The 26,498-nt window shown below is 31.0% G+C and overlaps 1 protein-coding gene across 2 annotated transcripts; it reads right to left on the minus strand.

Annotated features, from left to right (window-relative positions):
* Window positions 1-20,011: 20,011 nt before the first annotated feature.
* LOC139858037 (uncharacterized) lies at window positions 20,012-25,813 on the minus strand. Of its 2 annotated transcripts, none has more exons than XM_071846889.1 (6): window positions 25,288-25,813; window positions 24,471-24,571; window positions 21,902-21,999; window positions 21,418-21,635; window positions 21,083-21,133; window positions 20,012-20,288 (listed from the first exon to the last, which is right to left on the minus strand). In XM_071846889.1, exons 1-5 carry the CDS (start codon window positions 25,742-25,744, stop codon window positions 21,087-21,089), a joined length of 921 nt encoding a protein of 306 aa, XP_071702990.1. In that variant the 5' UTR covers window positions 25,745-25,813; the 3' UTR covers window positions 20,012-20,288; window positions 21,083-21,086. The 2 variants fall into 2 exon arrangements, with proteins under 2 accessions (XP_071702990.1, XP_071702991.1); XM_071846890.1 differs by having other exon boundaries at window positions 20,012-20,308.
* Between the last annotated feature and the right edge of the window lie 685 nt (window positions 25,814-26,498).

Below are 26,498 nucleotides of genomic sequence, written 5' to 3' on the forward strand. Positions count from 1 at the left end.
AAAATTAAATGAGTTTAATATTATATTACTCATTAAATCTATATTATATCTGAAGAATACATATATGAACGTATATCTTCATAAAGATTGTAATTCTTTTGTACAAACTGTTAATTATGAAAATATTTTAACGGGTAGGTAATACCCGAGAAACATTTATATCTCACATTATTATGTTACATTATACATTCTTCCATTCTGATTCAGCAGTTGTTAACTATACTACTTACATTCACATGATATATGTATACGTTCACTAAGGAACAACCATTTTCATACAAATTCAATTACATATTCTGATTTTGACATATCAGAATTTAAGTAAAGCTTTAGCAAGTGTTATCTTCCTAAAGATCACTACATTCATGAATTATATTCATTCGTACTCTATGATGAATTGAAAGGACCCGTTCATATACATTATAAACGATTCACAATAGTTGATTACATCGCGAGGTATTTGACCTCTATATGATACATTTTACAAACATTGCATTTGTTTTTCAAAGACATACTTTCTTTACAACGAAAATTGACGATATGCACACCATTTCATAATACATCCAACTATAATTGACTTAATAATAATCTTGAGGAGCTCAACGACTCGAATGCAACATCTTTCAAAATATGCCATGAATGACTCCAAGTAATATCCTTAAAATGAGCTAATGCACAGCGGAAGATTTCTTTAATACCTGAGAATAAACATGCTTTAAAGTGTCAACCAAAAGGTTGGTGAGTTCATAGGTTTATCATAACAATCATTTCAATATATTAATAGACCACAAGATTTCCGTTTATAAATATATGTACACTCGCAAGTGTATAAAAGTATTCTATAAGTTGTAGGCACCCGGTAACAAGCCTTAACGTTCATGTTTTACCCTCTAAAGTACACCAGATCAGGTGTGTTTAAAATAACCTCGAAGTACTAAAGCATCCCATAGTCAGGATGGGGTTTGTCAGGCCCAATAGATCTATCTTTAGGATTCGCGCCTACCGTACATAGACAAGTAGTTTAATGTTACCAAGCTAAGGGTATATTTCTGGTTTAAACCCACGTAGAATTAGTTTTAGTACTTGTGCCTATTTCGTAAAACATTTATAAAAACAGCGCATGTATTCTCAGTCCCAAAAATATATATAAAAGGGAGCAAATGAAACTCACCATACTGTATTTCGTAGTAAAAATACATATAACGTCATTTAACAAGTGCAAGGTTGGCCTCGGATTCACGAACCTATATTAATTATATATATTTATATGTTGGTCAATATTTGTCTAACAATTTTTGGTCAAGTCATATTGTACCACAATCCTAATGCTCGAGACTAATATGCAAAAGTCAACAAAAGTCAACGTGACCCAAAATGACTTCAAAAATTTATACGTGTTTATTATATAACTTAACTATATTCGTTTTATATGTTTAAATATATTTATTAGATTTTATAATAATAAAAGTCATTTATTAATAAAAATTTATATGAACGTTTATATATGATAAAATATACTTTTATATATCTTAAGTAGTAAAATTTATAAAGTTCACTTAATATCTTAAAACTATAGTGGTAAGTATTAATAATGTAATTATATTACGCGTGGTGAAAAATATCTTTGTATCCCCGATTTATTTGATAAAATAATATTGATCATACTAATAATAAGTAAAAGTTGTATTATTTTGTAATAATAATTATTATTATTCTATAAAAAAAATAACAATATTTATATTTACTAAAAATGTTATTATAAAATGATAATACTAACATAATAGTAATAATGATATTTTATAATAACAATGATATTTCTATTAAAATAATAACGACGATAGTAATAATAATCATTTTAACAATAATACTAAAATTCAGTTGACTATAACTTCAAATCCGTTCATCGAAACCATTCGATATCTAAATGAAAAGTTCTTAATTTTTCGCTAGCTTTCCAATGACATGCATATCATATACCCTATCTCAGTAGCATATGTATCTAATTCAGGATTCAATAAACCTATCTAAGGACAATATCGAATGTACAAGCATGCATAATCCTATATACTCGAGCACTAGTCAGGGATACACTATTGATATATAAAAGTTAAGTTATGAGTGCTCACGTATCAATATTGAGATTCAATATTGCAGGAAAGTATGTAGACGCAACGGAGATGATAAACACTAGATTGACCTCATGAGCATACCCATGAACCATACCCATCACCTCCATAGCTATAACCCATAATTTCCTTAGCTTCGACTCATTCAAAAAACTATTTTGAAATCACTCCGTCGTAATATTTTATGTATACTAATAATATCTTGAAATAATATAGAACAAATATATATATATATATGTAAATCGATTGAGAGAGTTTAGAGAAATATATTTTCAAGTTTCTATGAAATAATGAAACCTATTGAATTCTATTTATAATAGATTTTTGAATTATTAAAGTGAATTATTAAAGTATGAATTATTAAAGTGAATTATTAAAGTATGAATTATTAAATTGAATTATTAAAGTATGAATTATTAAAGTGAATTATTAAAGTATGAATTATTAAAGTATGAATTATTAAAGTGAATTATTAAAGTATGAATTATTAAAGTGAATTATTAAAGTTAAAGTAAAGTAAAAGTAAAGTAAATGTAAAGTTAAAGTATAGTAAAAGTATAAAAACTATGTATGTATAATACGTGTATAAATATATATAATATTAATTTAAATCGTTATATATATTTAATGAAATAAAATATAAATATCGTTATATTTATTATACTGGTTAAGTAATGAGTTGTCAAAAGTGATTCTAGATATTTATAAAAGTTATATACGTTTTAATAATAAAGTTCTTTTTAAACTGAAAACGTTTTTGTACGTTTGAAAATAGATTAATAGAATATTATGGAAATCAATTCTCCACTAGCTTTTGTCTAACTTTCGTAAATGACACTTTTTATTTTTATTTATAAATAGCTTTACAAATTATTCCGAATATCGTTAAGATTAAGATTTCTCAAATCATAGTGGACCTCTCAACAGAGACTTGTAATCATAATTCAATGTTTCTGATAATTCAATCATTTAATATATTTTTTTTAATTTCGTCGATAATCATATTGAAACAAATACGTTCATATAAAGCATTATACTTTTAAATACTTTGTTGACATTTTCAATTTATAACATATACACATATACATACATATTCATATATGTTCATTTAATGGTTAGTGAATCATTGAAATTTGGTCGAGGTTTAAATGAATGTATAAACATAGTTTAAAATCCTTGAGATTTAACTTAACAAACATTGCTTATCGTGTCAGAATAATATAAAGATAAAGTTTAAATTTAGTCGGAAATTTCTGGGTCGTCACATGAATTATCACATCAAACCACTGAACTTACCATTCCTTACTTTTGAAAATCACAACATTTCTTCGTCAACCGTTAGATCCATTGATGGATGCATCATACGCTTAGACACTTCAAATTCAAAAATTCTTGAAAACATCCTTTGAATCTTGACGATCACAATCAGTGTTTAATCATCTAAAAACAAAATTTCTTGAAACCATCTCGGATTGATAACCGATGATTCAAATATGGCTGCATTAAATGCAGAGGAAACAGAAAAATTGTAGATGGTCTTAAGGGCCAACAGTTTGATAATAAAGAATGGTACGTTGGAAAAGCTCAAAAGAAAATTTGGAACTGAAAAACGGATTGAGTTAACCATGGAGGAGACCAAGGACAAATACAAGGACCAAATCCTATATTCAAAGAATCCAGGTAATTCTGGATCCGATGAAATCTTTAGAGAATATCTTGCTCCGAAGTTATGTTAAAAGCTTGCGGAAAATTTTTCTTCATCAACTTTCGAACTTAGAAATTCCAAAATGTCGTTATAAATATCCCCTATATTTCTAAAGATATTTTCATAAGGATTTTTTTCGCAATTAATTATTTCTTTGCGATATCTTTAATACATCATAAAGGAAACTGTATTAGTTTCTATATTCTGTAAAATTCAAGTTTAAATTATAAATGTTTTGAAGAAGTGTTGGGAATTGAAGCATGAATTAATATAATATAATGACGTCAGGCCAACGTGATTATATTACAGTGAGTCATGCTAAATTTTTAATGGAAGATGATGATTCATAGACTTTATAATCATCATTTTCCATATTACACGACTCTTAAATTCTATTTAACCTCTAAACATATCAAGACAATATTTTTCTTGATGATTCGGTCTTTTTCGGATATTCTGATAATTTGACAAATCAAATCGTGCTATTACCATTCCTTTCTACTTTATATATTATAATCATTCGAAACTTCATACCTATGAATTCTGGACCATTACTTGCTTTACAAAAGCATGAAGCTCCGACATATAAGGGAAAATACAAAGCCCGATAACAACACCGAAATTACAAACCGTGTATATCAATGCGTATAGTAATATAAAGACACGGGAGAACTAAAAACACTATAACCCCAAGAGCATAGTAGAAGTAAACAGATTCCTCTGGTGGTAAAAGAAAAAGAAGAATGACTGCATATATGGTCAATATAATAACAAGTATCAATACAGGATTGAGCATATTAACAAATCTTTTGGAAGTATGAATTTAGGAAGAAAGTATAGAAGTGGTGAAGATAATGAAACGGAAGAAGCTAATTTATAGCAAAATCCCAGACACCGCAATCGAGGCAATTCACCGCATTTAATCAAAGAAATCTCAAAATTCCTTAATTACCGAAAAATCAAATCTTATAGATTACGAAGATTTCCTTTAATCCCTTGAATTCTGGAAATCAGTCGTGACTACGTCAAAAGTTAAGGTGAACATTTAATTTTCTCATTCACTCTTTTACGATAGCTTCGTTTATACGCTTCCTATAATCGAATCGTTTTATCCATATTATTCAATAGTGATAAAACTTTATTTTTCAACTTATATTTATCATTACAATATTCTTGTTGTAAACAACGACGATCTCTATCAAATTTCATGATTGTGATATTAACGAACTCCTATCTATTTCTCTGCCCTAATATTGCGGCATAAACGCTCAAAGTTTTAAATGAGCTCAATATTATTCATAACACATTTCATGTGTTCAGTTTACTGAAATGCTTGTATAGCACCATCATCCCTTTGAGGATAACCTAGTCAAATGACACTCTTGTTATTCCTTTGAATTACCTCTGCATTAATAATAAAATGCACTTTATAGAAGAACCTATATAAATCATGGTTCATATGATTTAAACGCTTGAAACAAAATAATATACAATCCGTTGGAATTCACGCAAGGCCCCGAGCATACCAGGGAACATGAAGACCAAATAAAATGAAAATATCCTCACCGGTTTACAAACAACGCCGATTGATGGCAACAACTAAATTTCGGGACGAAATTTCTATTAACAGGGGGATACTGTGATAACCCGAAAATTTTCGACTAAATTTAAACCTAACCTCGACTAATTTCGATGATTCACGAACCATTATTCATTAATATTAATTCCTTATATTGATATTATTATTAATATCACTTTTTAATATATCACTAATCATTAGTTACGAGTATTATTACTACAAATATTATTAATTTTATTATTATTAATAATTATTAATAACATTAATATCATTAATATTAACACTTTCACTAAAAGTGATAAGATTAATATAAATACAACTTATTATTAATATTAATATTATTATTATTATTATTATTATTATTATTATTAGTATTATTATTATTATTATTATTAATATATCTATTAATTATTAATAAATAAAAAAATAAAAAAAAATAAATAAATAAATATAGAAGTCAAGATCAGACCACGATTTATATATTTTTTTTTATCTACTTTCTTTATTTTTTTTATAGATTCATATCTACTTTTATTTTTTTTTTAATCACGAGCAGCTTTTTATTTGTTTATTTATTTTCCTGATATTTTTTTTGTTTCCTCTACTGGCCAGAAATTTGTAATTGTCGAACCATTTTGCTATAAATCAATCAGTACAGTTGTTAAATAAGTTCATTCGATTACTCATCTTCAATATCAAATATATATATACATACAGCAACAGTGAATCGTTGATATTTTTTTTACAGCTCGTTATATCTATTTTTATTCCATTTTTCCAAAAGCTCGATTTATTATTGAATTTCAAAATTTATAATTGCAGCCTTTTTAAGAATCTTGTACTTAAACTGTCTGCAAAATCTTAGGGTCCAATTCCTTTTATCAAGTTTTAATTTGGAGGTCAAAGTTTCAAAATAAAAAGTCAAACAACGTGTTCTTCATAAAATTCGAACTTGTTTGAAAGTTTCTGGAGCAATTGACGATTTCTATAGTTTTTAGGGATGATTTGAAATATATTTCGTGTTGTAACCTTTAGTTAAAACGTTCCCAAAAACAAGATCAATTTTTTTTTCTTCTTACCCACGTCGAGCAGCAGCAACTGTCTGCAGTTTCTATTTTTTTTAAATTTTTGTTTAAAACATCTCTTTTTAATTATTTTATTTTTTTACAAGTTTTAATTGAATCCACAAAATTCGTCACTTTGATTTTGAACTCCCCTGGTCGATTTAATTCTGAAGAAGATGAAGAAAAAGGAACAGAAAAATATATGGGTTAAATATAAATGGATTCAATTTAAATCAGAAAAGAAAAGATGGAGGAATGGTTTAGGGTGTTGACGAGTTTCGAGAGGTCGCGGGTTCGAGTCCCGGCCATGGCCATTTTTTTTTTGGAAAAGCTTTAAGGTAGCATTTTTATTAATTCTATTATTATTATTATTATTATCATTATTATTATTATCATTATTATTATTATTATTATTATTATTATTATTATTATTATTATTGTTGTTGTTGTTGTTGTTATTACTAAGATTAAAAAAAACATAATTATTATTATCACTAATATAATTAGTATTATTATTATTATCATCATTATTACTAGTATTGTACTATTAGTATTATTATCACTAACTTTATAAGTATTATTATTATTGTTAAATTATTGTTGTTGTTATTTTTCTCTTATTATTATTATTATTATTATTATTATTATTATTATTATTATTATTATTATTATTATTATTATTATTTTGAAAACAATACAAATTATCATTATCATTTTTGTTATTAGTATTATCATTATTAATAAAGTTATTATTATTATTATTATTATTATTATTAGTAAATTATTATGATCAAAACTATCATTTTTATTAAAACATCATTATAGTAAAATTATCATTTTTACTATCATTAAAACTATGTCATTATTATTATTAACATTTAATTACTAATATCATTATCATTTTTATTATTACTACCTAAAATAATACAACTCTTTATTCATTAACATTATTAATAATATTTTATCAAACAAATACTTATATACGGAATATATATATATAAGTATATATATACAGAAATATATAACAATTGAAATAATATATATAAACTTATTCGATTACGAGTATACGTGTTAATATATATATATACTTGATATAGGTTCGTGAATCCGAGGACAACTCTGCACTTGATCAGTGCCATCATACTCGTAATTACTACGAAATACAAAATACAGTATTGTGAGTTTTCATAGCTCCCTTTTTATATATATTTTTGGGCTGAGAATACATGCGCAACTTTTATAACTGTTTTAGGTTTAGACACAAGTAATCAAACTTTTATGCTATATACATGCTTTGTCATGCTAAATCCCTACCGTAATATCGTTAATTGCTGAGGTATAAGATGCAAACTTAGTTATTGTGAGTAGCGCTACTGAGAGTGACGTCTCTAGTCAGTTGACCGTTGGTCTTTGACTACATAATAATGATTCAATGACACAAATAACAAGTGTCACGGGGTAACTTTTGTTTAGTCGCGATATTACAAACTCAGCATTACTTTTAGATTGGTATTTCTATATCAATCAACACTTTATATTGATATTTCTATATCAACTTTATTAAATCCTGTGGTCTAACACTGAAATCATATTTATGATAAACCTATGAACTCACCAACCTTTTGGTTGACACTATTTAGCATGTTTATTCTCAGGTTCTACATAATGCTTCTGCTGTATATTTGCTAATTGAAAGCAACATTTCAACGAGTCATTCATGGATAATTTGAAGGACTTGCATTTGCTAATTTGATGATGATTGTTTGCTATGCTTGGAGTCTTCATTACATATATCATATCAATTAAAGACATTTAATGCGTTGTTTATTAAATACAATGTAATTTATTTATCTTCCGCTGCAAAACTCAATAAAACGTCTCATATAGAGTTGTTCTCGTTTATACAACTGTAATTTGATATAATTAGTCACAAATACCCCATGCTCTATTTGGGGGTATAGATGCACAAACCGGATAAAAAACCGGATTTTTTTGTCCGGATTTTTCGGAACCGGTTCCGGTTCCGGTTCTCGGCGTCGGATTTTTTTCGGATTTTTTTCCGGAACCGGTTCTTTTTCGGATCTCGATCGGATTTTTTCGGATTTTTCTTGGACTAGGATTCGATTTTGCGAATTATATTTTTACCGGTTCTATTTTTTTAACGTTTGACAACAATAATATAATCGGTATAAAGAAAAGTTATAATGCTCAACTGCTTAACACAATAGATAATATAAATAACAATATTCGAACAATACAATTATATAAATAACACTTTTATTCGAACGATACAATAATAAAAATAAAAACACTTTTATTCGAACAATACAATTATAATTAATACATTTCGAGCTTCGGCATGGCCATCACCCAATAATGTATTAAGACTAAAGTATATCGAGCTTCGGCATGGCCATCACCCGTTATACTTTAGTCGTCAAATGACCCAAATGTGTTATCTTGTTGAGCGCGTTGAGGATGGTGCTGTGATGACCCGGAAAATTCTGACCAAATTTAAACTTAATCTTGTATGATTAACGTTTCCGACACGATAAACAAAGTCTATGAAGTTAAATCTCAAAATTTTGAACTGTTCAATTAATCTTCGATTGTTCTCAACGAAACGCGAACAATTATATATAGATACATATACTATAACTTGAAAACGTAACAAAGTGTTGAGGGTATGATACTGTGCATTAAACTTATTGGTTTAATTATCTGATTGATATATTTAACTACAGAGTTAAAAGATTATGCCAAACGATTCAAGTAAAAGATATTTACCGAGTCTCTTAAGAATTATGATATTATTACGAGTCTCTGTTGAGAGGTCCACTTGATTTGAGAAATCATTCATTTTAACGGTATTCGGAATAAATGGTGAATTATTTGTTTAAATAACGTAATTTGGACACATACAATAATAAGGAATATTAACTGTTAAGAATTAATTATATGAATAACTTGCGATACGTATTTTAAAACGTGTTTATAAATATTGAGAATAGATATTAACTTGGTTATGAAACGTTTGATAAATACTATTATATTAATAAATAACGAGACAATGATTTATAGAAGTAAATGACCAAAATACTCTAAAGTTTAAGATATACTCTGGGTGGTATAATTTAGGGATAATTTAAGGCTATATTTTGACAAAGGTAAGTGTCCCAAAATGAAAATTACAAGTTTTCTCAGCGTACGAAGGGACACTCGAAAAACCGAAACCGGGACATAAGTCGCGTAACAACGTACGACTTATCGGAACAAAAATTACAAGTTAACTATGCATGTGAATTTAATATAATATATAATTAATTATATAAATTAAATATATTATATATATTATTAATTATTATGTCGACAAACAAAAAAAACAAAAATATGCGAGCTGGATCTGGCGGCCATGCGATCGCATGAGAAATAGGCATAAAACCCATGCGATCGCATGGGCATCAGAATCAGGAATTATGCCTATAAATACCAGGTTTCTGCGCGAGTTGTTTTACACATATATTACTATGTGTAAATTTATTTATTTAAATTATTATTATTATTATTATTATTATTATTATTAAGATTATTATTATTTATTTTATTATTATTAATAGTATTATTATTATTATTATTATTAATTATATCACTTAAAATACTACGACGAGGTCATGACCGTGTCACTTTCAAAATGGGTTTTCAAGTGAGATAGAGCTAAGGAAACTATGGGTTATTACTAAGGAGGTTATGGGTATTGTTCGAGGGTTTTGCTCGTAAGTCAAACCTAGTGTTTATCATCTCCGTTACTTCTACGTACTATCCTACAATATTGAATCTCAATATTGATACGTAAGCACTCATATTTTATCTTTTATATATTAATTGTGTATCCATGTCTAGTGCTCGAGTATATATTTATACATACGTGTATGCTAAATTTCATCGTTAAACAGTTTATAATAGATCACGAATTAAATACATATATTACTGGTAAAAGGTATATGATATACATGTTTTTGGAAAGCTGGCGAAAAATCAATAACTTTTCATTTAGATATCGAATAATTTCGATGAACGGATTAAAAGATATGAACAACTGAATTATGATTGAAGTTAATTGAAATTGCTTTTGAATCTACAATTAAGATTTAAACAACTTGTTTACGAGATTGATAAATTGGATTTTTGAATATTACCAACCGAGTAAATGAATCCTTATATAAGGTACGTCTCGTTTTATTAACTATTGTCAAAATTGACTTTTTGAAACGACTTTGGATAACTTTTATATGTCAATCTCGAGCATTAGGATTGTGATACACTATGACCTGACCTAGATTGATAGACATTTATTGACCAACATATGTTCTCTAGGTTGAGATCTACGATTCTTTGATATACCGAGTTTCGGTTACATTACGATGAACAACTGTATGTGCTGCTAAGGTGAGTTTCATTTGTTCCCTTTTTAATTGCTTTTGCAATATATATTTTTGGGCTGAGAATACATGCACTTTATTTTAAACACAATGGATACAAGTACATACTAAATTCTACACTGAGTTTGAACCGAAAATCCCTTAGCTTTGGTAACTAGTAACTGCCAGTTATAAGAACTGGTGGGCGCGAGTAGTAGTATATGGATCCATAGGGCTTGATATCCCCGTCCGAGCTAGAGCACTAGCCTTTTAACGGACGTATGCTATTTGAGAAGCGTACACGTTGGTTTGCGTGTATTATTAAGATGATTATACAAAGGGTACGAATTATATATACGTTAAGTTTAGTTACCAGGGTGCTCAATTTCGTAGAATATTTTGATAAACGTTTCTGGATGAAACAAATGAAATCTTGTGATCCATCTTTATTTACAGATTATGCGAAACATACAAACTATGAACTCACCAACCTTTGTGTTGACACTTGTTAGCATGTTTATTCTCAGGTTCCCTAGAAGTCTTCCGCTGTTTGCTTATATGATAGACAAGCTATGTGCATGGAGTCTTATATGGCATATTTTTCAAGAAAACGTTGCATTCACCAATTCATCATCATGTACCTTATTTTGACTGTATTGTCAACGGAAGTACTGTTGTAAACTATTATATACGGTGATTGTCTATATGTAGAAATCATCAGATGTCGAAAACCTTTGATTTAAATATTCATTTATGGTATGCCTTTTCAAAAGAATGCAATGTTTACAAAACGTATCATATAGAGGTCAAATACCTCGCAATGAAATCAATGAATGACGTGTTCGTCCATATGGATTTGGAGCGATCGTTACAGTTGGTATCAGAGCGTTGGTCCTAGCGAATCAGGTCTTGCATGAATGTGTCTAACTGATAGTTGTTAAGATGCATTAGTAAGTCTGGACTTCGACCGTGTCTGCAAGTTAAAAGTTTTGCTTATCATTTCTTGTCAGAAATTACATGCTTATCATTCTTAAGTCTAGACACATTTTCCTGCATTTATTGCATAAATAGTGTATAGACAAAAATTCATATCTTAGCGTATCTGTTACTGTAAACTTTTCCTGATATCTTCTGAAAATTTCTCCGTGATTTATGGAATTTGGTATTATATATACATATGTAAATTATGTATTGAAGAATACCAAACTAAATTCTATAATCTAATTCATATCAAAAATCATCTCCCTATTTATACAAGATGGATCCCGTATCTAGTTCAAACTCTGACAGCTATTCCGATATGGATATTCACCTGAATTCCGAAGACAGTGTAACCGGAATGGATCAACCAATTAGCCATCATCTATTCTGGATGAATTGGGGATGGGTTCGTAGCCTACTTAATTATTGGAGACAAGAAGAAGGCGATCCCTTTCACCCACCACATTGCCCTCTTGGCGAAGAACCTGAAGCACTTACCGGCGAACCTGTTCGAGACACCATTTTCTCTCTCATTTCCAGAGTATCTCGTCACGATAATATACTATCTCAAATTCTGGATCTTATTCATCCGCTCGTCCGAACCGCCAATCATCCCGGTGTAGTAGAAGAAGTTAACGAGCTTCTTGCTCGGGTGGTGGCTTTGAAGAATATGGTGCAAAGGTTACAAACACCAGCAGCATCACCGGCATCAACAGTACCACCGACAACAACACCAACAGTACCATTACAACCACCAACAACATCCGCATCGCAAACCTTAACTTCACAATCTGTTCCACGAGCATCAACGTCATACGCACCGTAGTTACCAAGAAATACCAGCAACAATAACCGATGAAGTATTAACTCATTTCCCCTGAAGAAATTTTATGTATATTTAATATATATGAATTTTGAAATCAAAATAAATATTTTCGTACTAAGCTATTACGTGTGAATCTTAACTGGTAGGTACTACTCGGTTAGTTCATATTACTAATATGCAATGATGTACATCCTTCATTAACGGCTTAATCATCGATAACTACAATCTCTGTTTCAATTCAATGAATTTCATTTCATAATAAACCAAGTGTATTATTCAATAACATGGTTGATTTTACACTTTCATCTTCGATGCACTCGAAACTTTCTAGAAAACATCATTTGCACCTTGCGAAGTTTGCAAGAATTCCACGAATATCAACACCCTTCACCAAGGAATATCAATAAGAATAAATAATGAAGTATTGATTTCATTAGTGAAATACTCCGCGAAGATTATGTAATCTCTAATGTTTTAGAGATTATTCATTTCTAATTCAAGTTAAAAATCAAATGAGCTTAATATGATATTAACTCATTAAATCTGTATTACATCTGAAGAAATATACATACATATATTTTCATAAAGACTGTAATGAAAATTCTTTTGTACAAAATATTAATTGTGAAATCTTTAACGGGTAGGTAATACTCGGGAATATATAAGTTCACAATTAATATGTTACACTGTACATTCTTCAACTTTGATTCAAAAATTATTAACTATGCTCACAGCGATATATAATCGTTTCCATACAAATTCAATTACATATTCTGATATTGACGGATCAGAATCCAAGTCAAGATTTAACGGGTGACATCATTCTTAGATCTCTCCATCTTTCAAAGCTATACTTTGACTTCAAAAATGTGAAAGATCCTTTAGCATTGTTATTACTGAAAATAATCTTGCCATCCTTTTCAAAGTATCCAGTTTTATCACACTTTCAACCAGTCAACTTCAACTTTTCAGATTAACCTTATTGTAACCTTGACATATACGTTTTTATTACTGGGGAACCTTTTATGTTCCACCACATTAGCAGTAAATTTACTAACAACTTCATTAATCCTTGACCTTCTGAAAAATCATTATACTCATTAAAACCCTATCATGTACTCATCCACATCTTGTAACAATAATTGCCATACCAACTACCGGGAATTAGCAACCAGTATTTTGAATTTCGCAGCAATTCTACGCCAACAGTTATATATATACATATAATGTCTATCTTCTAGACTTACATACTTCGAATGTGAAGTTTCTGAAAAACACCCCAAACTACGAAACTAGTTCTACGAATTTTGGAAAAATGCTGATGAATCAGCAAAAACTATAAACGACTTTAACAGTCGAAAGTTTGATGATAAAGAGTAGTGTGTTGGAAAAGCACAGAAAAAGAGAAGGTTTGAAACTGGAAAACGGGTTGAGCAAAGTATGAAGGAAGCTATAGACAAATCACAAGGATGAAATCTACCTTCAAAGAATCCAAATGATTCAGTGTCTGCTGAAACCATTAGAAAGAATCTTACTTCTTATTCTAAACCTTCACAGACAGATTTTCCGCATCATCCTCTGATATTAAAAATTCTAAGATATCATCGTATCTTTCATTATAAATATCCTCCATATTTCTGAAGATATTTTCATAACTATTCTTATCTGAAATCATTTATCTCTTCACGCTATCTGTGTTACATCATAAAAGAAACTATTTTAGTTTCTAATTTCTGAAAATTTCGAAAAATGGATGTTTTTGAAGTAGTGTTGGGAATTGAAGCATGAGTTAGTATAATATAATGACACTTGATCAACGTGATTATATTACAGTAAGTCATGCTGAGTTTCTAATGGAATGTGATAAAGGTTCACAGATCATACCCTCATCATGAACCATGTTACATAACTCTTTCATTCTATATAATCTCTAAAAATATCAAGAAAATATTTTCTTAATGATTCGGTCTTTTTCAAGGTATTCTGGTAATTTGACAAGTCAGATTGTGCTATTACCGTTTCTTTCTTAGAACATTAATTATGTTCATTCCGAAATGTATAGCTACGAATTTAGGACCATTATTCGCTTGACTTAAAGTCGGGAAGAGAAAACGAAAGCATGAAGCTCTGAAATATAATGGAAAATATAAAGCCCGAAAACAACCCCGAAATTTACAAACCGTGTATATCAATACGTATTGCAACGTAAATACACGGGAAAATTAATAACACTATAACCCCAAGATAAAAGTAAAAGTAAATAAAATCTTCCGGTGGTAAATGAAAGAGAAGAATGACAGATATGAAGGTTAGGAGTATATCAAGAATCAGAACTGGATGAAGCATTTCACAATCTTTTGGAAGTATGAAATGAGGAAGAAGATGTGGGAGTGGTGAAAATAATGAAACGGAAGTGGGCAATTTATAGCAAAATATCAGACATAACAATCGAGGCAGATTACGCAATTAATCAAAGGAAATCTTAATTTTCTTAATTCCCGAAGAATCAAATCTTATTTAGATTATGAAGATTTTCTATTCCTTAAATTCCGAAAATCAATCGTTACTACGTCAAGAGATAAGACGCATCTCTATTCTCCATTTCACTTTATTACGACGGCTTCTCTCATACGCTTCAAGTAATTGGATTGTTTTATCCATATTATTCAACGGTGATAAAACTCTATTTATCGACTCATATTCGTCATAAAACTTTTTTTTATTGTTAGCCATGACAACCTCACTCAAATTTCGGGACGAAATTTCTTTAACGGGTAGGTACTGTGATGACCCGGAAAATTCTGACCAAATTTAAACTTAATCTTGTATGATTAACGTTTCCGACACGATAAACAAAGTCTATGAAGTTAAATCTCAAAATTTTGAAATGTTCAATTAATCTTCGATTGTTCTCAACGAAACGCGAACAATTATATATAGATACATATACTATAACTTGAAAACGTAACAAAGTGTTGAGGATATGATACTGTGCATTAAACTTATTGGTTTAATTATCTGATTGATATATTTAACTACAGAGTTAAAAGATTATGCCAAACGATTCAAGTAAAAGATATTTACCGAGTCTCTTAAGAATTATGATATTATTACGAGTCTCTGTTGAGAGGTCCACTTGATTTGAGAAATCATTCATTTTAACGGTATTCGGAATAAATGGTGAATTATTTGTTTAAATAACGTAATTTGGACACATACAATAATAAGGAATATTAACTGTTAAGAATTAATTATATGAATAACTTGCGATACGTATTTTAAAACGTGTTTATAAATATTGAGAATAGATATTAACTTGGTTATGAAACGTTTGATAAATACTATTATATTAATAAATAACGAGACAATGATTTATAGAAGTAAATGACCAAAATACTCTAAAGTTTAAGATATACTCTGGGTGGTATAATTTAGGGATAATTTAAGGCTATATTTTGACAAAGGTAAGTGTCCCAAAATGAAAATTACAAGTTTTCTCAGCGTACAAAGGGACACTCGAAAAACCGAAACCGGGACATAAGTCGCGTAACAACGTACGACTTATCGGAACAAAAATTACAAGTTAACTATGCATGTGAATTTAATATAATATATAATTAATTATATAAATTAAATATATTATATATATTATTAATTATTATGTCGACAAACAAAAAAAACAAAAATATGTGAGCTGGATCTGGCGGCCATGCGATCGCATGAGAAATAGGCATAAAACCCATGCGATCGCATGGGCATCAGAATCAGGAATTATGCCTATAAATACCAGGTTTCTGCACGAGTTGTTTTACACATATATTACTATGTGTAAATTTATTTATTTAAATTATTATTATTATTATTATTATTAAGATTATTATTATTTATTTTATTATTATTAATAGTATTATTATTATTATTATTATTAATTATATCACTTAAAATACTACGACGAGGTCATGACCGTGTCACTTTCAAAATGGGTTTTCAAGTGAGATAGAGCTAAGGAAACTATGGGTTATTACTAAGGAGGTTATGGGTATTGTTCGAGGGTTTTGCTCGTAAGTCAAACCTAGTGTTTATCATCTCCGTTACTTCTACGTACTATCCTACAATATTGAATCTCAATATTGATACGTAAGCACTCATATTTTATCTTTTATATATTAATTGTGTATCCATGTCTAGTGCTCGAGTATATATTTATACATACGTGTATGCTAAATTTCATCGTTAAACAGTTTATAATAGATCACGAATTAAATACATATATTACTGGTAAAAGGTATATGATATACATGTTTTTGGAAAGCTGGCGAAAAATCAATAACTTTTCATTTAGATATCGAATAATTTCGATGAACGGATTAAAAGATATGAACAACTGAATTATGATTGAAGTTAATTGAAATTGCTTTTGAATCTACAATTAAGATTTAAACAACTTGTTTACGAGATTGATAAATTGGATTTTTGAATATTACCAACCGAGTAAATGAATCCTTATATAAGGTACGTCTCGTTTTATTAACTATTGTCAAAATTGACTTTTTGAAACGACTTTGGATAACTTTTATATGTCAATCTCGAGCATTAGGATTGTGATACACTATGACCTGGCCTAGATTGATAGACATTTATTGACCAACATATGTTCTCTAGGTTGAGATCTACGATTCTTTGATATACCGAGTTTCGGTTACATTACGATGAACAACTGTATGTGCTGCTAAGGTGAGTTTCATTTGTTCCCTTTTTAATTGCTTTTGCAATATATATTTTTGGGCTGAGAATACATGCACTTTATTTTAAACACAATGGATACAAGTACATACTAAATTCTACACTGAGTTTGAACCGAAAATCCCTTAGCTTTGGTAACTAGTAACTGCCAGTTATAAGAACTGGTGGGCGCGAGTAGTAGTATATGGATCCATAGGGCTTGATATCCCCGTCCGAGCTAGAGCACTAGCCTTTTAACGGACGTATGCTATTTGAGAAGCGTACACGTTGGTTTGCGTGTATTATTAAGATGATTATACAAAGGGTACGAATTATATATACGTTAAGTTTAGTTACCAGGGTGCTCAATTTCGTAGAATATTTTGATAAACGTTTCTGGATGAAACAAATGAAATCTTGTGATCCATCTTTATTTACAGATTATGCGAAACATACAAACTATGAACTTACCAACCTTTGTGTTGACACTTGTTAGCATATTTATTCTCAGGTTCCCTAGAAGTCTTCCGCTGTTTGCTTATATGATAGACAAGCTATGTGCATGGAGTCTTATATGGCATATTTTTCAAGAAAACGTTGCATTCACCAATTCATCATCATGTACCTTATTTTGACTGCATTGTCAACGGAAGTACTGTTGTAAACTATTATATACGGTGATTGTCTATATGTAGAAATCATCAGATGTCGAAAACCTTTGATTTAAATATTCATTTATGGTATGCCTTTTCAAAAGAATGCAATGTTTACAAAACGTATCATATAGAGGTCAAATACCTCGCAATGAAATCAATGAATGACGTGTTCGTCCATATGAATTTGGAGCGATCGTTACAGGTGCCTTCGATCGTAGTCTTCAAAAGCGGGGTCATCAACTAGAGAAAGGTAAGCTTGTTGGTAACCCGATACATTCATTTCGGTTTGGTCCATATCAAACGGTTCATAGTCACCTTCATCCACTTCGTTTAGTTCATTGTCGGAATTCTCTTCGGTTGTTGTAGGTGATAATCCCGCTATATTTTCTTCAAACTCTATACATTCTTCAATGTCGTTATATAACGGACCTTCTAATGAAGTTTGATCTTGTATCCTATCTACCCCATCCAAATAATCTTTCAAACATACACATACTTTCACAGCTTGGGGGGTAAGTCTTGACCTTCTTTCCGATATAATTCGACCACTCAAAGAAAAGGCCGATTCGGAAGCTACGGTTGAAGCTTGAACGGTAAATAAGTCACGAGCCATAATGCTTAATATTGGATATGTGTCTTGTTTTGTTTCCCACCATTTTAAAATGTCTAGGTTGTTAAATTGTTCTTCACTCATGTTTAGTGCAAAGTTTGCCATCTTATAATTTCCCAACTCGCTTGTGGGTGCCGATGTTCGTGCGCGTTTGGAAGCGTCTTCACGTACCAAGTTAAAAAGACTTATTTTGAGGTCTCGGCTCCTTCGAGAAGATGATCCGGGTTGGTCAACAATTGGGTTTGATTATCGACCATATTTTGTTGCATAAATACCAAACATATTCTCAAAAACATCATTAAAAGCGTGTACTTGGTTCAAAAGGTAGTTGAGTTCGGCATCAAAAACACCATGCACACAATCAAAGTTGGTATATATTGTTGTCATCAATCGTTCAACCCCATTAAAATTTAATCGTGGGTCAAGTGCGGCCGCACATAAAAATACCTTCGGTATCTCTCCAAAATATTAGACTAGAGATTAGAGAATATTTAGTGATTTAGAAATAAATATGAGAATGTTTGTTGGTGCATTTTCAACCAAGGCATTACAATGTATTTATAATGGACTTTGTGGGGTTAAAATGGTAAAAAAAAAAAAAAAAAAAACTCAAAAAACTGCAAAAAAAGGCTGAAACTGCAAAAAAAAAAAAAAAAAAAAAAAGGCTAGTTTTTTGAAAAACCGGATCGGATCCGGATCCGGATCCGGATCGGATAAAATCCGGTTTATATCCGGAAAAAAACCGGTTTTCTTGAAAAACTGGATCCGGGTGGAACTGGATCGGATCTCGGATCCGGATCCGGTTTTTGCTGTGTCCGGTTTTGCTTGGATCCGGTTCCGGATCGGGTCACCGGATCGGATCTGGATCCGGTTTTTTTGCCCATCTATATTTGGGGGTGTGACATATTCACTAACAATGGAGATTATATTTACTTAGATTGATGCGGCCTAATCGGGTATCTGGTGACCGTTTCCGACCTTTTTCCTTAGTCACCATAAGATATGAGGTATGGACGTGACAATTATTCATAGGATAGCAATACCTCGGGCGATGATCGAAATAGATATATATCGAATACATACACGGATATAAATGATTAGTGGATTGGACGTGGATAACAAATCGTCATCCATTAATGTAATGCAAATAAACTACTAATATCGATGACAAAATTCTATGACTGGGCTGTTGAGAAATAAACCTATATTGATTGCTCACTTGTAATGCAAGAACCTGTACCAAATAACGTCTCGTCGTGTCCCTTCGTGACATCCGACAAATATGGAACAATTACAGAGAAGATTAGCAATTGTCCAAAAAATAATACTTGTAACATCTTTTCGTAATTGTAATAAAAAATTTTTGATAAAGTAAACAAACAATAGATCAACATATGAACATTAATGAAAAGTTATGAAAAATACAAATAAAAAATATCTAGACAGCATAAATTCTAAACAAATACTACAATCACCCACTTTGCAGAACACCAACTGGAACAATATTACAGTAATCTGTCAGTTGGCTTAATTCATCCAATTGCTTTATCCCCCATATAAGCAGAACACAAATTGGTCAGCATGTAGCCGTTCACTTCATTCTGCAATAATACAGCAATAACTTCAATAATAATTACAAGACTATAAGTATAATTAACATGGGTGGCAAGTTAAACCCATTTAGATAGCATAATGTGGTAACAGTAAACAAAGGGATTGATTTAGGCTTGTATTATATAATCAGAATCAATAGGTAAAACTTTACTTATGGTTGAACAGATCTTAAGTCGCATAATGTATATGCAAATGCTTTAATCCACTGTAGTTTTTATCAATAAGATTTAGTCATTATTACTTATTTCACCAAATTGTTTTAGTAATATTGCATTTTATTGTGTGTTTGTGTGTGTGTTAAATCGCCAAATCAACCCAAATCTGGCTTAACCTATTACCCATCACCCAACATGGTTAACCACCCATTTTGTCACCTTTAGCTAGCGTAAAACCTCCACAAAACAAAATGTGTTACACAATTATAGATCTGTATAAGTTACTATGTGAGATTAATATTCAAAATCAGGGCTCAGGAGAGGTTGTTTAGATTCTGTATAAGAGAAATAACTTGTGTTTTAGCATAGTTGGTAAATGATCAATTTATTGGTTGATATTAGTTCTGCTATTAAGTATCTTAATTTTTTTGTTAGTACATCATTTTATCATTTACAAATTGTCAAGAATCTTTCTTGACAATCAATTAAGATACCTAATAGCAGAACTAATATCAATCAATTAATTGATCATTTACCAACTATGCTAAAATTTAACATTATCTGCTGACAAAAAAAAAAATATCAAAAGAAAAGGACAGAGGAACAAATCAGGCTCTCATCCTTACCAAATTATAGTTTGTCAAAATCATCATCATCCAAGCCATCATCTCCGTCATCTGAAAGACAAAAATAACAAATAGTCATCAAGTTCTTGTGCATGAAAATAAAAAGATACACAGTATTAACAAAAGAAGTTGAGACTTTGACTTTATAATGGACTTTATGACTCTGAATTCTAAGAACATGGGTTCACCACTTTCCAGGGTTATTGCAAAAGATAAATTAGAAATGAAGTAAATTTCATAACATTTACAAATCAATGGTAGAAAGTACATGTGTAAATTTCATAACATTTAAACCATTTGAATGTAAGAACAGGTCAAACGCCTCAACAACATACCTGGTCCTTCATCACTGTCACCGAGATCACCCAAAAGAAAGACATCCAAGTCCTGGTCAGTCGACTTTTTCGTTGCATTTTTAGTCTTTAAAGTTTCTTCGCTTGCTTCTGTTTTCGAAACAGTTTCAGTTGTCGAACTCCCCACTGCCGAATCTTCTGTCACCTTTCCATCAGATACTTTATTTTCTTCTTCTGCTTCCATGTAACGCTTTTCATAACTGCAATCATATAAATTAGAAATTGAATTGAATGTTCATCGTGTGTACATGGAACGGGTCATGTAATGCTTCTCCAAATTACATATATGGTTTACTTTCTTTGGTCCACAACCCGGTCTTGCCTAAGCTATTAAATCATTTCTTTGGTACACATACCTATTTTGCTTTTGTGTGTTAAGCTAATGTGTTATTTTAGACACGTAAATGAACGATTTTAAAGAGACATGCCACAAAAAAGAACCAGATGCAAATGGTAAGTTACTTACGGAATCACGTGACTATTTACTATTAGAAAATATATCCTCCAGAATTTCCTTTCTCTCATGACCCGTGGGCACAACTCATACCTCAACTTTGAGATTTCCTGCAATGACGAATATTACTATTTAGGTTAACAAATATAATGAATACAAAGGGAGGTCATTATAAAAGATTGTAAGATAGATAATGCATAAATTTTTTTGTCCTCGATGATCCACCAACAAGATAGTGCCATTGTTACATAACTTAACATGTACATGAACTTAACAATTGAACTTGCTATGAAACTAGCATTGGTACACGCATCGAGTCTTTCTGGTCAAGAGGATTTCGAGATGTTATCAACATTTAGGTTAATATAATTGGACATAACAGTGCAGTAGGTCTAATTTGTTAGTTTTCGAGCGAAACTTTCTCCAAGTTAATGATCACGTTGGGTTCATTTTTCAGGTATTGTATGTCAAGATGATTTAAGGTATGTATATTAGTATTGATTTTGACTTGAACATAACAAGTTAGATAATTGGAGATTATCTATGCTGAAGCTTTCAAGCTTTTGGGTTGCTAGGCTCAGCGTCACATTATCACTCCACGATATCACTACTAACCGTTGACTTTAAGAGTAAAAAAGAATCGATCTGTGGTCAAAGCTGGAGATGTGTGGGGGTTGAAATGGGTCAACATGAGATTTCATTGTACTTAGTATGTGGTATTGCCTAAATTGTAGCGTTTCATTAAAGATGGGACGGCTTATATTAGGTGGTATGTTGTTGGTGTGTTGTTTGTTTGTATGTAGTGTGTGCTGCTAGTTTGGTTTTGCTGGCAATTGTATTATTGCACCTGTGCCTATTCTCTGTAATTTGTCCTTATCTTAATTAATTATTTTATTATGCCAACGAAAAAATTAAAACTTATGCTTATGTTTGATATGTAGTGAAAGGCTAATACTGTCTGCATTGAAGAATGTGCTTCAAATGCCAAGAATAAAGGGTTTCAGAGTTATGAATGATAATTTGATATACATTGTTTCGGTGCTCCTCGGCACATCTTGAGCTATCTAAAAGAATCGGCAGATTTAGGGATGACATTTTCACTCTACGGGGTCAGTACTTTCCATTGTTGTCAGTTATATTGTGATCACTGAAGGATTTGTGTTTTAATGCTAGTTAAAAACAAATGTCATATATTTAGACCTTTTCTTACACCTGATGTCATGATATCAGCAGCAAACTTATTGAGCTGATTGGCAGTCAAATAGATCTTTCTAGTACTGATAAGACACTAAGGGGCTGTTTACTTTTTTCCCATTAAATTCTGTATGGATATAAATCGTTGTATGGGTAATGAATGATATATGTAGTAAGAAGATAATGAAAATTGTTGTTTACTTTTGTGCCGAATGAATCAACTGAATGGATGTAAATGACTATTCTAACCTTAAATATTATATTTGTATGCGTTTACATTGATATAAGCATACTATGTAAAAAAGTTATTTAATTTAAGTATATCATCTATAAATTTTATGTCACGTGGTTTAATCTTTAAATTTGAATACTGTTAAACAAATGAAAAATATTGGTATATAAATCTTTTACTACTATCATCAAATTATATACCTACCACCGTCAAATGTTTTAACCTATATTCGTTTATAAAATAACAAACCATACTTTTAATTAAGTAAGAAACGATCGATCGGTTAGAAAAAAAAGATGGCAAAGTCAATTACCGACAAAACAATCAAAGGACAAGAAACCATCGTTATTCCTCCAGGTATTTCCATGGTTATTTCTACAAAAACTTTATTGCAACCCACTATCTATGGCAGTAAAAAAGATCATTTTGAGTAAAGAAACAAGAACAAAAAAGTATCTCTGGAGGTTTGAAGTAATAAAATTTAAAATAGATATGAAAGAGAAGGGTAGTACTGGAAATTTTTGGAAAAAGAGAAGCTAAATGGGGACAAGTGCCCTTTTACTGGTGACCGAATAATGTGTGTAGAAAGTCATATCATTAATTTAAGACAAAAGTAAACAGCATCTTAGAATGACCGAATAATGTGTTCATTCACCTCAGCTCATTAATGCTAAAATAAACAGGCCCAGGCCCTAAGACAATGCTCATGAAACAATAGACCATAAGTGACCTATTTGAAATTATTGAAGAGCGACATACTTGGACACGATCGCTCAAAAACAGGATTTCCTTAACATGGAAATGAACAAACTTAAATATAATAAAGGATTTGTGAAGCTGAATATATTAGTAGTATGCTTACAAGGATCACTACAGCAGTTATAATAGACTTCCTCACTGATGGCATGTTGTTTACTAATATTAAAGCTGGATCTTAAAGATTGGGACTTGAGATATTAGTATGTTCACTAAAAAGGAGACATGGTTTAGTATCTCATCTTTTTTTTCTTCACCAAGGACAATTATCATCGAAACTGACAAACTAAACGGTATCTAGTACCAATATATCAGTAAGTAAAAGGCAAACATAAGCTAATTGGTTAGTTCACTCATATCCACATTAAGATTTTTTTAATAAAGGGTTCAAATTGTTACCTTTACAGTTGAGAGAACAAGTTTAGCGTGTATTTCCTGAAACTTTGTAAGATCCTGTCGAACATTTGAGATTGTAGGTACATCAGACACTTCTGTGTCATCTGCATATCACATTAACGACCCTCAAAATTTAACCGACATACAGAACAATCATGACAAGAACTAGAAACACGTATCAAATGAATTTAAAAATGAAAAAAGCATGAAGCCAACATAAACACTCTTCTTGTCAACACATATATCCAGTTCTGAAATTCCAAAAAACTTGATACCTAACCAACTGACTTGAAAGGGAAAGGTGAACAGGATCTACAAACTCAGTGCAATTATATTCTCAACAGGTATAGCCATAAAGGATCTAAAATCTAAATTACCAATATAAGCCAGTCCAATGCAATATTCCACCAACTATATTTAGGTACATTTCATTCTAATCAACCCGAACATGCTATCATATGCTATCTTCAATCGAACACACAGGCCTTTTCAGATGGAAGATACATATCCGCTGCATATCAATAATCTTTCACAACACATATCCACCTCTGATAGTCTGATACATTTTTCAGCCATAATATCCTATTCCTCCCAACAACTTAAAAACATTTTAGGTATATACATTCAGCAACATTATCAATGGCTTTATCAAGTCTATCCTATTTGCTGTGATTCCTAATGACAGGCTAATAATTCTATATTTTCAAACCATTCATTAAAACAAATTAACTCACTAACAAGTAACCACTATAAGCAACCTCTACATCACTATAATCAAGTTCATTATCATATAACTACAAAGCACATAATTATTATTCACCTTCTAACGGAAAATCACGAAATGTATTTATCGTAATCTCCTTCACAAACTCTCGCAACTCATCCGTAATCCCAAACTTCTCGAGATCTACCTGCGACACATTACCACCAGCACCGTTCGCCGCAGAAGACGACGGCGACGGCGAAGAATCAACAACGAATTGCGAGATCGCAGCAGAAGTAGACGGAATCTGAGCTCTAATCTGATCTGCACGTTTCAACGCTTCAATTTTTATCAAATCAGCTTTCTTCGACGCTTCAGTCGCGATCTCTTTAGATCGTTTCGATGCTTCGGATACGATTTCTGATAATTTAGATGATCCAATTGTGAAATCCTGTGACCGTTTCGCGGCTTCTTTTGTAAGCTCTTGTGATCGTTTAGCTGCTTCTTTTGTTAGCTCTTGTGATCTTTTGGCTGCATCTTCGGCGAATGTTCGAGCTTTTTGCCAGAAATCCATGACGGTTGTGTGTAAATTCGTGTGTTGTGTGATTGAAGAAGATTAATGAGGAAGAAGAAGAGATTGGATCGAGTGTAGAGGAGTGCACGTTACGATCCATGGTGCCGCGATGAGCCGATGATTATACTATACCACGTTGCAAAAGTCAAGCGTTGACCCGTTTGTAACGGTTGAGTCATCATATTCATATACGGAGTATATAATGTTTTTTTACTAATACGCCCGCGCGATGCGGCAAGGTTTTTCTGATTGATGTTTATAATTAACGTAGCGTTATGTATTTACAGAATTAAAAACGTCTTGATGCGGGTGTATTTGGATGCACGTAATTAGTATCTAATGTACCTAATGGCCTACGCGTTTTTAACGTCAGGAAAACCGAGTAAAAATGGGAGACGAAACCATCGATAAGATGTAGTTAGTTTGAGTTGTTTATTATATATATTTATGAAAGGTAGCACGAAATGTTTAGCGTTTTTTGAAAAAAAACGTCCATTTCGCGTATAGTTAGTTGCATTGTTTTCGTAAGATTATTTCAAGTTGAACGGCGGTGTCGGAAAAATTTAACTCGCGGCGAGCGGAAAGATATGGTTCGTTAAAAATTTGGGTGGAGTTTGTTGAAAGTTTTTTAATAAAATAATAATTTTACATATTTTACCGCTGAAGAAATTGTAGATTAGACAATAGTTCAGGGGTGATTTTGTAAATTTTGGTTAGTTGTCGTTTGGAAAACTGAGAATGGTCAAAACGACCA

This window comes from Rutidosis leptorrhynchoides, chromosome 7 (assembly GCF_046630445.1).
Source record: "Rutidosis leptorrhynchoides isolate AG116_Rl617_1_P2 chromosome 7, CSIRO_AGI_Rlap_v1, whole genome shotgun sequence".
NCBI classification, from domain to species: domain Eukaryota; kingdom Viridiplantae; phylum Streptophyta; class Magnoliopsida; order Asterales; family Asteraceae; genus Rutidosis; species Rutidosis leptorrhynchoides.

Bases quoted from the DNA above. Each gene is read 5' to 3' on its own strand.
- LOC139858037 (XM_071846889.1), bottom strand. From the start codon at position 25,744: ATGGATTTCTGGCAAAAAGCTCGAACATTCGCCGAAGATGCAGCCAAA. The intron at 22,000-24,470 runs GTAACAATTTGA...TCGTCATTGCAG, and splicing joins TTGTTCTCTCAACTGTAAAG to GAAATCTCAAAGTTGAGGTA. The intron at 21,636-21,901 runs GTAAGTAACTTA...ATATGATTGCAG, and splicing joins GTAAATAGTCACGTGATTCC to TTATGAAAAGCGTTACATGG.